We start from the raw sequence: 15,483 nt of genomic DNA on the forward strand, positions 1-15,483 counted from the left end.
ATGTGGCCTAATATGCAAAGGAGCTCCTGCTAGAATTCCACCCTTGAGTGAGAGCAAGCCCTAGCCATGTGGCTGGGCCAAGAAATTGTCGCCAAGCTGCAGGAATGTTTCTCTCAGAAAAGCTCAAGGATAATTCTCTCTCTTTTTAAATCCTCCCCTTATTCCAATGAGTTCAATTACACGGCCTCTCCTCCCCTGTTTTATCTTCACAACAGCCCTAGAAGCAATCAGCCAAAGGACATTCAGTAAGGTCACAGATGAGCAAGAGTTTGAGCCTGAGTTTCCCAACACTAATCAGAGTCTCTAGCCGCAGTGCAACTCTTGACTCTTGGAATGGCCCCGTCACTGGATAATAATGTAGAGCCGATCCCATGTCACTACCTGCTATAAAACTCTTGAGATCTGCTGTACTTTCCAAGTCCAATAAATCTTTCAAGGTTGGCTGCTAGGCTACCTCTCTGCCCTGCTTGCTGGCCGTAGGAAGTGTCTAACCCTTTAAGATTGCTCTAACGTCTCAGCTTATATTGATGTTGGTGTTGCAACCGCAGTGGCTGTTTTTATTTAAAGCATGTGTCACCCAGGCAGGGGACCAGGGAGGGCCTCCACTGGCTGCCACCACTCTGGTAAGGATCTGTCTGGGTGGGCCCAGGGCACCCACCCACCCCTGTCTTCCTTATTAGCAAACTCCTTCTATCTGTGACTGATGAGATGTGAGGACCCAGGCAGTCTAGCAACAACAGGTTTATTATAAGCACTCAAAAACAGTAAGTGGTTTGTAACAGTGAATATTAAAACAGTAAAGGTTGGTACAAAGAAATAAAAACCCTGACACAACTAACTACGCATTCCCTTCCTCTAATTCTAATTGACTCACCCGATCTCCTTGGATGAGGGATCTCTCCCCAGCTGCAACTTTCTCCAGCCCAGCCTTCCCAGAGAAGGCTGTCTGTAGCTTGGCCTTCTTATGCTTTCCTCCCAGGTCCCACCCCCTGGGCTCGTTTTCCCTCCAGAACTGCTCACCCAATCAGAGGGACAAATGAAGGGTTGCCAAGTCCCCCGTGGCCTCTGGTGAGGACCTTTTTTGCAAGCACAACAACATCATCCGGAAGTGATGTCATCATGCCAGCAACATCGCACGCCGGCCACTCTGGGCATTTCTGGGGAAACTGTATGGTTTTCCTGGATGCTCCAGCAATTTGGGAGGAAAACTCTATAGTACCATAGAGTTTTCCTCCCAAATTGCTAGAGCATCCGAGAAAAACCATACAATTTTCCTGGAAACGCCCACAGCTGTCAGTGTGTAACGTTGCCAGAGTGATGATGTCACTTCTGGGTGACATCATTGTGCAGGTGGTGTTGGGTAGGGATCCCCCCCAACAGCCCACTGCGGGCCAGCAGGTTGGGGACCCCCAAAGTAGGAGAACCCCCACCCAGCCCAGGTGCTTGGCAGCCCCAGACAGAAGAGATCATGGGAGATGTAAGCCCTGTAGCTGTTTTACTACAGGCTTCCCTGGAGTCTGTAGGCCTCACTAGGCCTACAATCATGACAATAGATTTAGGACACCTTTCTGCCCAAATAAGGCCTCCCATGGTGGCAAACATCCAAATATTAGAACATTTAAAGCATTAAAGTGGAATTTAAAAATGATATATTTCAGGGGTGGCCAATGGTAGTTCTCCTGATGTTTTTTGCCTACAACTCCCATCAGCCCCAGCCATTGACCATGCTGGCTGGGGCTGATGGGAGTTGTAGGAAAAAAACATTTGGAGAGCTACCGTTGGCCACCCCTGATGTAGTTCAATACAATAATCTGTAATGGTATATGATATAGTTTTATTTGTTTAATATATGATGGAACCCACCCTGAGCCCGCTTGCGGGAAGGGCAGGATGCAAATCTAAATAAATTAATAAAACCATGTAAACAGACAAAGACAAAACAGCCAGGGGAGAGGGCCAATAAGATTTGCTGGGGATATATCAAACAAAACAAAAGTCTTTCACCTGCTGGTGGAAGACAACAAGCAAGGGAGATGGATAAATCTGCCTAGGGAGGGAGTTCCAAGTTATGTGCCACAACCAAGGAGGCCCTTTCTCAGGTTGCCATTTGTAATTATCCATACCATCTATCTAGCCTTATATGGTGGGGGGACCAAAGCAGGGCCTCCGGAGATGAGCAGAGTGGATGGATAGGTTCATATGAGAGAAAGTGGTCTTTAAGTTTATGTTGGCCCAAAGCCATATGGAGCATGGACCCAGAAGGAAATTTGGTGCCAGTGGAACAAGATTGGAGCAATATGGTCCAAAAGAATAGATGCTTTTGAGCTGTGGTGCTGGAGAATAATCTTGAGAGTCCCTGGGACTGCCAGAAGATCAAATCAGTCAGTTCTAAGGGAAATCAACCCTGACTGTTCCCTGGAAGGTCAGATGCTGAAGCTGAAGCTCAAATACTTTGGCCACCCAATGAGAAGGGAGCACTCCTTGGAGAAGAAAGACAGACGGCAAAAGAAGAAGGGGGCGGCAAAAGAGGAGATGGCTGGACAGTGTTACTGATGTAACTAACACGAATTTGAGCAGACTTCGGAGGATGGTGGAAGACAGGAGAGCCTGACGTGACTTTGTCCATGGGGTCGCAAAGAGTTGGACTCGACTGTGTGACTGAACAACAACAAAAATGACCCACTCCAAGCAACATTCTGGCTGCAGCATTTTGTACCAAGTATGGCTTCCAGACAGTTTTCAAGGGCAGCCCCACATAGAGTGCACACAGTAATCTAACCTAGTTATTAGCAGGGTATGCCGCAAATGCACCACTGTATGCACCATTCTTTCAAAGACAGATAGAAGAAAACGAAGGCTCCCATGCAGCATTTCATATCAGAAATGTTCGGCCTGCTTGTCCTATCCCACCTCTTCACAGGTTGCATCGCAAGAGAGTGGGCAACTGCAACGTTCTTTGCCACTGTAGCAGTGTCATGGGACAAGATACACTTTTTAGAATTTCTCCAATGTTCTGGAACTCACACTAAAAAGCCACAACCACCTACAGCAACAAACCAGCCAGTGCTGGATTCCATTTGAGTTGTCCCAGTCGATCTGCTTGTGTAGTTTGTTAGGAGCAGGCGGTTTCATGCGCACATTTCCTATCCCTGTAGAGAAACTGAGTGAGTCATGGCAGTCTTGCAAATGCTCCAACATCTGACCTCTCTCAGTAGACTACACAGAAGTGAACTGAGGCACTTGGGGAACAGGTTTGAGCAAGAAAGAAACCCAATATGAGTGCCTTGCTATTGCCCCTGCTGGTCCCCAGTCAATCAGGCTACCTATTAAGCAACAGAATCCCCCAAATTACCATGAAGTATCATACCTCGATGACTAGAAGGTGAGTTCTGTACGGAACATTAAGAAGCCTTGCAACACCTGGATTTTGACCTTGGGTTGTTTGGAATGGCTATCAAAGAAAGAAATTCTTTAATGCTCCAGTTCTCTCGCACCGTTGTTTCTGTGTTTGCGTGACCCCTGCACAACTCCCAAGGCTGCTCACGCAGAAGTGTTTGGGTCTGTGTTTCTTTTTTACCATATTAGTGCTGCGCGGGGATTCGGCGAACTTTGTGCTCTCTTACGGCAAAATCTCTATCCTTGCGAAGGCAGAAGCAGAATGGGACTCGCTTTCTGTGGTTGCTTTGAGTCCTGCAGCGAGAACTTTGGCCTGCTGTTTAGGCAGTCATTGTAACAGCAGGAAGGAGCTCACAAGAGGTTATGTGAGAAGCGTTTTAGGGGGGTGGGGGGCAACCCAGTAAGCAGCATTGGGGAAATCAGTGCGTGCAGACTGTGCTGAGATCATTGCCCTGCTGCCTTGCTAGGAAAACACCTGGGCCACTCAGAATTCTGAACGTGTAACGAAGGTTCATCTTCGAGTCTTCTGTACGGGTCCACAATGGGACTGCACAGAAGATACTCCGTGAACAACTGCTAGCATGAGTAAAAGCAGCTCCAATTTTGAATTTTCAGGATGCAGTTTTTCAGCTCTTGTTGGTTCTGCTTTTAATGGATTTGTACCATTACTGAAATTAATATGGAAAGAAAAAAACTAACATGCATTAAAATACAAGAATTTATAGCTGCATTTAAAAGTCTAATTGCAACTGTTGGGGCTAATACATTATAAATCGTAAAGCATATATTGGGGAGAGGGGAGTGTAATGCTCTCGTATATTAAAACCAAACCTGGAACCTGCAGATATTTCCTGTTAATAGTCCAAAATGCTTATTAATATTGATATCTCACCCTGCCCCAATCCATAAGTATGATCAGTGGGGTGGTTATTGTTTGAAATGAATGGGTGCCTCCAGTGTGTGGCACAAACTTTGACGAAACCTCTGGCTTTTTTATGCTTCCATCTATTCATTCCAGGCCCTGGATCATGCGGCAGTCCATCATGCCGCAGTTCAATCCAAACCTCTATTCCAAGGTCAAATATCCCATTTGGCCCCTTCCAGCTCTTATGATTCTATGATGTATTTATTTTAAATTTTATGTTTTTATATAGCAACACAACACACATGTACATACTAACATGTTAGGATGTGATGTGGCTGTTAAACACATTTCCCATCTCTTAACTTATTTAGGGATGTGGTCATCTGGAGTATTTTTTATAAATAATACACATCTTCACTGAATCAGTAGGGGAAGTTTTCCCGTGACACTTAGCTAAGGAAATCAAATATTTTCACTTTTATGAGAACCAGTCTGTGTTACTTTGTTCAGATTACAAAATATGGTTTGTTGCCCTCCAAACCAGTGTTAACACAAATTTCCTCTTGTTCGTTCTCATAACAACAAACTATGGTTTGTTGTTGTATATGTGAGACATGCTAAGAAAGGGTCTTCCCCCCTCCCCCCCGCCACTCCATGCACCATAGCATTGGGCAGGGCATTTTTTTGAGCAAGAACACACAGGAACACAGTTCCCTCTGGCTTGGTCTCAGGGGTGTGTGGCCTAATATACAATGAGTTCCTGCTGGACTTTTTCTACAAAAAAGCCCTGTGTGATACAATGGTGATGTCAGGGGGTATGGCCTAATATGCAAATGAGTTCCTGCTGGACTTTTTTACCCCCCCCCCCCCAAAAAAAAAGCCCTGGCAATGGGCAATCAATGAACAGCTTGTACCTTATGTAGTATGTCCAAAATATATGAAGGCTTGAATTTAGTTCTGTGAGTGGCAATTTCTCTTGGAAGTAGGAAGGAAAGTTTGCGGTCATTATTGTCCCAAAACTACCATTTGCAAAAATAGGAAAAGCTTTACAGCAGACAAATTCTGCTCAAGTCTTGCACAAATGCAAGTGAGGGCATTCACGTGCATGACAGTAGAGGTGTAAACAGAATGACCAGGGCTGGCTCAGCCACTAGGCAAACTAGGCAATTGCCTAGGGCGCTGGCCTTCTGGGGGTGCCAAATTGGGTGTCCCCATGTGACACGGTGATGTTACCAGTGCGAGGCGGGCACCAGAAGTTAGCCTTGCCTGGGGTGCCAGACAGTCTACGGCCGGCCCTGAGAATGACACTTCAGGATTTAAGCCATTGGAACCAGCTTGTGGTCCAGTGAAGAAAAACACCATGATTTTCTTGCACATTTTGTCAAAAAACAGTTGAAAATAGAGAAATGATAGCTGCTCCAATTTGCAAATTAGTGGTGATGCATATCTGTCTTTTCAATGTTTTACAGTTGAAGACAATAGCCAGTCTCAAAAGAAGAAGATTACAGTGGAAGATTTGTTCAGTGAAGATTTCAAAATTCATGACCCACAGGCTAAATGGATAAGTGGTGAGTCCTGCAGTTGTTTATTGAAATAGTTTCTGCCACTCTGCGCTGTTCTGTTTCAAGTGCTTTTTTTGGTCATATTTTGTTGCCTACCTGGGGAGTTCCTGAAATAGGTAAAGACCTACTTTGTCTGAGGTTGCCCTGGGTTTGCTGGATTCGTCTTCTGCGTGAGTGTCGGGCAGTTCACTGTTAGATAGAACAATAGCAGTAGGGCAAACCATCCACAAGTTAGAATAGTCTGGGCAAATCTTGTTTGTGCCATTTTCTGCTTTCTCTCTTCAGATTCTACCCAAATACCACTTGGTTTTGGACAGAGGGGTTAGGTGCTGCTAAGCAAACAGTAAATCACCGGGCCAGCCACTGCTGGTCACCCCCTTGAAGGTGGAGGAGCTACCTTATTTTCTTTCAATCTATAAATTTGTTTGTGCCTGCTTAGTAAGGGACATCTGTTCATGAAGTCATCACAAGAAGAGATTGCAAGAGTAGCTTTGTAGGGAAACAGACACCAAAGACACACAGAGACATCTAAATATTAAGTCCCAGCTCAAAAATTTCCAATGGAGACAGCAGAGGGTAGGTTAGCAGCTATGAGAAAGCCATCTAATCATGCAAGAAAGGAGTCTAATTATAAAAAAAAAAAACCCACAAAAATGTATTTCCAAATAGCCTGGAAAATGATTGGATCTCTGATCACAACCATTGTGCAAGATGGAAGCTGAACAACTGGGTGTTTGAGCGCAACTGCTGTCTCATTCCTGATAGCTACCTCAAGTGGCTTCTTTCTTTAAAAGGTGCAGGGACTCTGTGTAATGTGCCATTTGGCCTTCATGTTCTCTTGTGGGGACTGGAGTCCTGTGTCCAGTATGGCTAACAGAAAGACAGTCATTGACTGAGATTTGGTTCAGGTCGAAGAAGGCTGAAGGTTGATCAGGCACTGAAAAAGATCTATAGTGAGCTGTCACTGGGAAAGCCATTATATAAATGTCAAACAGCTTGGCGTTTTGCTGCTGCTTTATATTATGGCATGTCAGACTCTGATTTCAGTTACTTTTTGGCATAAAAGCTCAAAGAGTCTCCATGGAGCCCCTAGCATTTTTCTTCCATTTTATAAGCCCTGTGTTACAGGGACGGGTGCCTCTTGCTGGAAAATATTAAAATGCCATCCTTTTCATCGGAGGTTTTCAGAACGATTTAGCAGCCTTAATTAGTTCCCGCATCACCCCTGTGGGGCAAGCAAATATTATTATTGCGCTCATTTTACAGCTGGGTAAACAACAAAATAGAGCAATGAATCTTTAAGGTCATCAGCACGACCTGTGGATGGGAATACAATATGGTGCACCAGTCTCCTAGGCCCTGCCATAAATGACACAGTGTTGAATCTGCAACATGCACCAGCTCCTCTCTGCTCTGCTAGATCTTGCATTTGTCTTGAAAGCTCCACGAGCAGACAAAAGTCTACCGGAGAAGAACGCTGAACATAAGAAGAGCCATGATGGATCAGACCAAAAGCCCCTGGAGTCCAGCATTCTGTTCCCACAGCAGCCGACCAGTTGCCTCTACGAAGCCTACAAGCAAGATGACTGCAACAGCATCCTCTTGCCCATGTTCCCAGCAACTGATTTAAAGAGGCATACTGCCTCTGATTAATAGAGGGAGTAGCTATCCATCATGACTAGAGAGCCAGTTTGGTGTAGTGGTTAAGTGTGTGGACTCTTATCTGGGAGAACCAGGTTTGATTCCTCACTCCTCCACTTGCAGCTGCTGGAATGGCCTTGGGTCAGTCATAGCTCTCGCAAGAGTTGTCCTTGAAAGGGCAGCTTCTGTGAGAGCTCTCTCAGCCCCACCCACCTCACAGGGTGTCTGTTGTGGGGGAAGAAGATAAGGGAGATTATAAGCCGCTCTGAGACTCTGATTCAGGGAGAAGGGTGGGGTATAAATCTACAGTCTTCTTCTTCTTCATAGCCCCGTTCTCTATGAATTTTCCCACTTCCATTTTAAAGTCTTCCAAGCTGGTGGCCATCATTGAAAATTATGTACTAGTATATGTTAATTAGTGGTGTAAAACCTTATGACTGCTTGGATAGCTTGGACCTGATATCTTTTGGAAGCCGCCCTGAGCCACTCGTGGGAAGGGCAGGATATAAATCTCGAATAAATAAATAAATAAATAAATAAATGAATGAATGAATGAATGAATGAATGAATGAATGAATGAATGAATGAAATCTTTTCTTTGAAACAATGCTAGAAACTCTGACCCATGTTGTTCTTGGACACATGAAGCTGCCTTATACAGAATCAGATCATTGGGCCATCAAGGTCAGTATCGTCTACTTAGACTGGCATCTGCCCTCCAGGGTCTCAAGCAGAGGTCTTTAACATCCCTTACTAGTAGATCTTTTTAAAAAAAAAACTGGAAATGCTGAGGATTGAACCTGGGACCTTCTGCATGCCAAGAAGATGCTCTACCGCTGAGCCACACCCCTTTGTTCTATGAAGATATCTGTATAAAATGTGTGAATTTTTTTAGTTAAGGTAGGAAGGATTACAGCAGTTGCAAAATGAGCTTTACTTTTAAGAGGAGATGTACCTCAGAAAGTTAGGCATTGATGTGGGATATGATCATGCTATACTTGGCTGTTATACTCAGTGTTAATGGCCTTTGGTTAAGTGGCTTCTTCCAAGGGAGGAAAGGTAGGACAAACTGTAACGAAATGATTCATTTATTTTGATCTTAGGCACCCATTTTGTTCCCTTATGAACCAATATAAATGAAAAAAAGAGAAGCATAGTGTTCCTGGAGACCCTCAGTTATGCTATTAGAGTTTGGGGAGATGGTGTTCTCACTGCTGCCATAAAAGCACCACAGACAAAACAGTGTAATTCAGTTGAATAATGAGCTACAAATAATAATTTCACTAGCTTTTCAGCCCAGTTCCTAAATCCTTTGGGATTGTCCAGTCATACTCTTTATGATGTGGTCTGCAAAACAGTGATTTACCCAAGAAATACCCAACCAAAAATTCCAGCCACAAAACAATGTGGCTATTTTAGTGCATTGACCACCACTGAACTTATAGAAAACAGTCTTAGGACTTCTGCCCTTGGTGGGTGATGAAAGCAACACAGAAAAGCTTACTCTAGATTACCTCTGTGGTAAACAGGGCTTTTTTTGTAGCAGGAACTCTTTTGCATATTAGGCCACACACTCCTGATGTAACCAATCCTCCAAGAGCTTACAGGGCTACAGTAAGCTCCAGGAAGATTGGCTACATCAAGGGTGTGTGGCCTAATATGCAAAGGAGTTCCTACTACAAAACAAAAAGCCCTGGTTGTAACTATGGTGTAACTATCCTGGTGCCCACAGATAACTTTCCTGGTACCTGGAGCATGTTTGCCCCAAAGTATGTAGCCATTCCCGGCTTTCTTCCACCTCTTTAGAGATGGAGGTGCTTAAGCAGAACCTTCTGGTTCTGTCATAGTTGGCCATAGTATGATGCCTTAGAACATCTGTAATGTCCTGACTGCTCTGGCTCTTGAGGAATTAATAGTTTCCATTGTACGTGATGGGCCTGCTCAGTATTTCTGAAAATACAGACTGTGAAGATTCCAGAGGTCACACTGGCCCTGTCTGAAGGAGCTAGTGTTGCCTACTGAAATTGTTGATGCCAGTGGAGTCGCAACATGTCCTAGCATGTTGCTCCATGAAGGTTCATGGAAAGTTTTCATGAACTTTAGCTTAAAAGAAGAGGTGGAATCAGCTAGATTTTGTGATTTTGAAAACCCTCCCAAAAGATGCAATGCTTCAGAACGTCTTTTTTATTCTGTAGAACAATCCTGTTAAGGGATTCTCCTCCTTTTCTGGTGGGCTAAAGGCCGGCAACTAATGAAACTGATTAGCTTGGTGGCTTCCTAGATCCTAAAGGAGCATCTGTAACACCAGGAGGCATCACTTTTGTGTTTGCAGGGAGCACCTCTTCTGAAGCATCTGTCTCCACTGTAGAAGAATGCTTGACTTAAACCTTCTAATTTTGTGTTTGGCTCCAGCCCCCAATGGAGCCCCCATTTTGTGATAGTGCATACTCCCCATTTTCAGAATTCCAGAATCGCCCACAGGCTCAACATCATTGGGGACCCTTAGCTGACAATGACATTCTCCATAGGATCCAAAGCCTATGACAAAAGGCATTAGTGTTCTTCAGTAGGTATTAATAATGAAAAGATAGAGGGTCTGTCTGTCAGGCTTGTCAAGTACCCATTGGAGGCTGGAAGAGAGGCAAGAGCTGATGTATGAATGAATGTCACTTTTGAGTTTGGAAAGGCAGAAAAAGGAGGAGATGGACAGTTTTGAATCAACTGAAGCATGATGAAGGTGCAGGAATTTCTCTGGGACTTTGGTAAGCCTTGCCAGACCTGATGTGGGGTGGTGGAGCCAGTTTGGGGTACTGGTTAAGAGCAGCAGACTCTAATCTGGGAGGACCAGGCTTGATTTCCCACTCTTCTTCCACATGCCGCCAGCTGGGTGGTCTTGGGTCAGTCACAGTTCTCTCAGAGCTGTTCTCTCAAGAGCAGTTCTCTCCGAGCTCTCTGAGCCTCACGTACCTCACAGGGTGTCTGTTGTGGGGAGAGGAAAGGAAGGAGATTGTAAGCTGCTCTGAGACTCCGAGTGAAGGGCAGGGTATAAGTCCAACTCTTCTTCTTCTTCTAGATCTTCTGCCCTATTCTTTTTTGTCTCTACTTGTGCTGTAGAAGAGCCAGTCTGGTGTAGTGGTTAAGTGCACGGACTCTTAACTGGGAGACCCAGATTTGATTCCCCCTCTCCTCCACTTGCAGCTGCTGGAATGGCCTTGGGTCAGCCATAGTTCTCGTAGGAGTTGTCCTTGAAAGAGCAGCTTCTGGGAGAGCTCTCTCAGCCCCACCTACCTCACAGGGTTTCTGTTATGTGCGGGGGCGGGGGGGAGGTAAAGGAGATTGTGACCACTCTGTGACTCTGAGATTCAAAGTATAGGGCGGGATATAAATCCAATAGCTTCTTCTTCTTCTGTACTTATATACCGTAATTGAAAATAAATCAAATGGTATCCTCCAAAATAGTAAGACATCAGTGTTCTCTTCCACCCCACTCAAAAAAAAAAAAAAAAGAACTCTTCCAGACAGTTCTGCCACTAGAACTCCTCATTGCTTGGAGGAGTGGGGGAAGTGCACAGGGCCCTCAGATTAACAGCTCTTAAGAAGCCGTCCTCAGGCCCTCAAGCCTGTCGTGTGTGTTGTGGAGTCCTCATGGTCTACAGATAAAGCCAGCAAAGCTTCTCAAATGAGGCTCCGGTGCACGGGCCGCCCATGCATTATTTATGAATTGCTCTGCTTAATAGTTAAGAGCCCTTTTTAAAAAGCACTAACAATTTCCATTTTCAGAAATTAGCCTGAATTGAAGTGCCACACAGACAGCTCGGGGTCCTCCGGGGATGTTGCGCTGTGATAAAAATGCAGTCATAGAACAGGGTTCATGAAATTGGGGAAAGCTTCTTCCTGTTGCCAAAGACGGCTGTCGTTTAACCCCCCTGAAAAGAAAGCACCAGCTGAAGAGCCCCGTCGGTCCCCTATATTTAAACTTCCCACAGTATGACAGGTTATTTGAAGTTGTCTCATCCTGATGTAAAGTACCAGCAAGGAAGGGGATTTGCAGCAAAACAAAAAAACCACCCTATTTTTAGTTGGCTTTCCTTGTTAACACAAAGAAAACAGGAAATCTGTCTGCCTACACTGAGGGCCTCTTTGCTTTTTTTAACCTTCTCCCCAGTGCATAGTAGAGACGAGCTTTTCTAGAGCATAAAGGCATTTTGCCACACAAAAAGCAAGAGAGAGAGTGTCAGCTTGGGTCAGGAGGTTGTACATGCAGAGGTGATCCAACAATATTTGAAGACCTTGTTCCTTTGGTCTTCTGTTTGGACTTGTAGGTAATGTTCCCTCTGAGCTGTAGAGTCTTGTGAGCAAAAATTCTACTTTGTGAGCTACTGGCATTAAAGTTGTGAGCTACTGCATAAATTAGTGTGCTCTGGGGTCATCCTTCCTGAGCTAAGACAAAAATGTGTGAGCTGGAGCCTAAAAATCCATGATCTAGCTCCCACTATAGGGTTGCCAAGTCCAATTCAAGAAATATCTGGGGACTTTGGGGTGGAGCCAGGAGATATTGGGGGCGGAGCCAGGAGCAAGGGTGTGACAAGCATAATTGAACTCCAAGGGAGTTCTGGCCATTACATTGAAAGGGACAGCATACCTTTTTAAATGCCTTCCTTCCATAGGAAATAATGGATAGGGGCACCTTCTTTGGGGTATTTTGGGGAGAGGCAGTAGATGCTATACTGAAAATTTGGTGCCTCTACCTCAAAACACAGCCCCGCTAGAGCCCCCGATATCCACGGATCAATTCTCCATTATTCCCTAAAACTGCCGGAGATCTAGAGCTGTGGGGGCTTTGGGGGCGGGGCTTCCCCCGCCGGCTAGCTGGCTTGGGGCGGGGGGAACCTGTAAAACCAGGAGATCCCCCGCTGGGACCTGGGGATTGGGAAGCCTACCCTGCTAACTCAGCTCAGAGGGAACACTGCTTGTAGGTATGAGAGTTTATGTGACCTGTAAGCATTTATGCTAATACCCTGAAATTCCCCATCTGCAAACACCTTATGTACACCATTCGTATGGCTTTACGTAATTTTTCTGAGGGTAACCATCCGCTGCCCTGACTTGGACAGCCCAGGTGCTGGCATCTTTTATCATCTGCTACCAAAATGTTATGAAATACATGCTAAATTCAGAGGTTTGGAGTGGCAGTAATTGGAGTCGAGGCTTAAGCTTGCCAAAAGAAATAAAGTTTACTAGAAAACATCAGGATAGGGTACTTGGGATAAAACAGAAAAACATCTAGCTTACCAGCTAGTTCTATCTACGTCTTATCTACATGGCTACTTCCTTTGTCTTCTCTGTTCTTCTCCCCAAAAAGCATTTCGCCAGGAAGAAGAGCAATAAACCTTGCATACAAGATCAAAGCATTTCACACCTAACATCCTCTCTAACCAATGTTGTGTTCACAACTTTCGCGGGCAAAGTAAGAACCATCCCACAATTGAGTTTAGGTCACAATACATCACTTCCTCTATCAGGTAAACAAACAGTTAACTATATAATGGCTGGAATGTGCACAACTTGTATTCCAACACCAGGCTAATTTGATTTCATCAGATCTTGGAAGCTAAGCAGGGTAAGTTCTGGAAAGTATTTGGATGGGAGACCACCAAGGAATCCCAGGGTCATGATGCCGAGGCAGCCAATGTCAAACCACCTCAGAACGTCTCTTGCCTTGAAAACTCTACAGCGTCATCAGAAGTCATTGGTGGCTTGATGGCAGTCTAAAACAACCGAAGCACCATGTGTAAGCAGGTTCAAAATTCTTATAATTGTATGCGAACACTTATTGACAATAAAGGATGCTAGCACTTTCAAAAACTGAAATGGTGTGTTATTTTAAAGAACAAATTCTGAGTGCCTTCACACAACACTAAATAATTCGTTTTGCAACTGGATTTTTTGCTATTCTTACACTGTTAAAATTCAGTCGCAAAACGCATTATTTAGTATACTGCGAACTCTGTATTGTACTTGAGTACTCTGTATTAGTACCACGTACATATGTTTGATTGGCAATTCCCTCAGTGCTGTAAATGATGTTAATTTCATGACGCTTGTTGGAATCGAATTTAAAAAGCTGTACATCTTTCTGCATAGTACATGGAATTGACTTCCATATTTGTGATCTTTGATATCTGCAACTGTAATACCTGAAGAAAACACGTGAAATGGGATTTTTTTTACCGGTACCCATAGCCTTTCAAGCCTCAGTTTGTCTCAACATCCTGTGGAGTCCTGTTTACTATAGATATGACCTGGTGTAGCCCTTGAGTTGGGCTTTTGTGTTTTTTGTTGCTTTGTTTCTTGTATATTTGAGCTTTATTGTGTAAAGTGTGTTAGGCCCTTGTAGCCTTTCTTTCGTTGCTGGAGTACTATACAGAGTTTGGTCTTTAAATAATACACCATTTCAGCATCCTTTATTGTCAATAAGTGTTCGTCTACAATTATAAGAGTTTTGTACTAGCATCCTTTATTGTCAATAAGTGTTCACAGTTTTGAACCTGGTTTTATACATGGTGCTTTAGTAGCTTTAGATTTCCTTATACACCGTGATCCTTTGGTTTTGTGACTTGATGGCAAACAATAATAAACATCCACTCTAGTCAGCATATTAATCCAACCACAGCCCTCTCAAGGTTTAATAAATGAAGATCATCATTCTCTATGACTTCTCATAGCTATACTGAATGTCTGTATGCACTTTGTATTCTCCAAGGTAAATCCATAAACCTATATGAAGGACTTCAGTTTTGTGGTCTTGTCTGAGCAGTCTGCTGAGTACTATATCATGTCAATGGTAGCAGGTGATTGAGAAGAAAAAGAAGAGGAGGAGGAGGAAGAGGAGACGACTGGATTTATATCCTGCCCTTCACTACCCAAAGTACCGTATTTTTTGGTCCATAAGGCGCTCCGGACCATAGGACGCACCTTCCTCCTGGGGGGGGGGGGGGGGGCGATCCGCTGCCTCTGCCTCCGATCCGGCGCTTCCCCCGCGCCTGCCTGCCTGGCTCCATCTTCTTCAGGCAAGCGCTGGGATCGCTCCACGTGGCTGGGATCGCTCCACATGGCCCCAGCGCAAGCGCCGGCTGCGGAGGGGGCAGCGTGCTTCCTCCTTGTCTGTCTGCCTGGCTCCACCTCTGAGGCTTAAAGCAAGCGCTGGGATCACTCCCTCCGCCCTCCGATCCCAGCGCTTGCTTTAAACATCACAGCTGAAGCCAGGCACACAGGCAAGGAGGAAGCACCCGCCCCCTCCGCAAACCCAGCGCTTCGCAAGCGCCGGCTGTGGAGAGGTGCTTCCTCCTTGTCTGTCTGCCTGGCTCCTCCTCTGATGTTTAAAGCAAGCGCTGGGATCGCTCCCTCCATCCTCCGATCCCAGCACTTGCTTTAAACATCACAGCTGAAGCCAGGCACACAGGCAAGGAGGAAGCACCCGCCCCCTCCACAAACCCAGCGCTTCGTGAGCGCCGGCTGTGGAGAGGGCAGCGTGCTTCCTCCTTGTCTGTGTGCCTGGCTCCACCTCTGATGTTTAAAGCAAGCGCTGGGATTGCTCTCTCCGCCCTCTGATCCCAGCGCTTGCTTTAAACATCAGAGGTGGAGCCAGGCAGACAGACAAGGAGGAAGCACGCTGCCCCCTCCGCAGCTGGCGCTTGCGAAGCACTGGGTTTGCGGTGGGGCCACGTGGAGCGATCCCAGCGCTTGCCTGAAGAAGATGGAGCCAGGCAGGCGCGGGGGAAGCGCCGGATCGGAGGCAGAGGCAGGGGATCGCCCCCCCAAGGTACGTACCTTTGGACCATAAGACGCACACACTTCCCCCCCCACTTTTTTTGGGGGGGGGAAAGTGAGTCTTATGGTCCGAAAAATACGGTAGTTACAATCTCCTTTCCTTTCCCACAACAGACATCCTGTGAGCAGTGTTCCCTCTAGGCTGAGTTAGTGCGAGCTAGCTCACAGGTTTTTAGCCTCTGGCTCACA

The 15,483-nt window shown here is 45.4% G+C and overlaps 1 protein-coding gene across 2 annotated transcripts in view; it reads left to right on the top strand.

Moving 5' to 3' along the window:
• DPP6 (dipeptidyl peptidase like 6) overlaps positions 1–15,483 on the top strand; it is a 697,605-nt gene that overhangs the window by 378,192 nt on the left and 303,930 nt on the right. For both annotated transcript variants that reach the window (XM_060248043.1, XM_060248044.1), the window contains exon 3: positions 5,731–5,829. In XM_060248043.1, the coding sequence (XP_060104026.1) occupies positions 5,731–5,829 (99 nt within the window). The remainder of the gene's footprint in view (positions 1–5,730; positions 5,830–15,483) is intronic.

The sequence above is a fragment of the Heteronotia binoei genome, chromosome 10 (genome assembly GCF_032191835.1).
Source record: "Heteronotia binoei isolate CCM8104 ecotype False Entrance Well chromosome 10, APGP_CSIRO_Hbin_v1, whole genome shotgun sequence".
NCBI classification, from domain to species: Eukaryota; Metazoa; Chordata; class Lepidosauria; order Squamata; family Gekkonidae; genus Heteronotia; species Heteronotia binoei.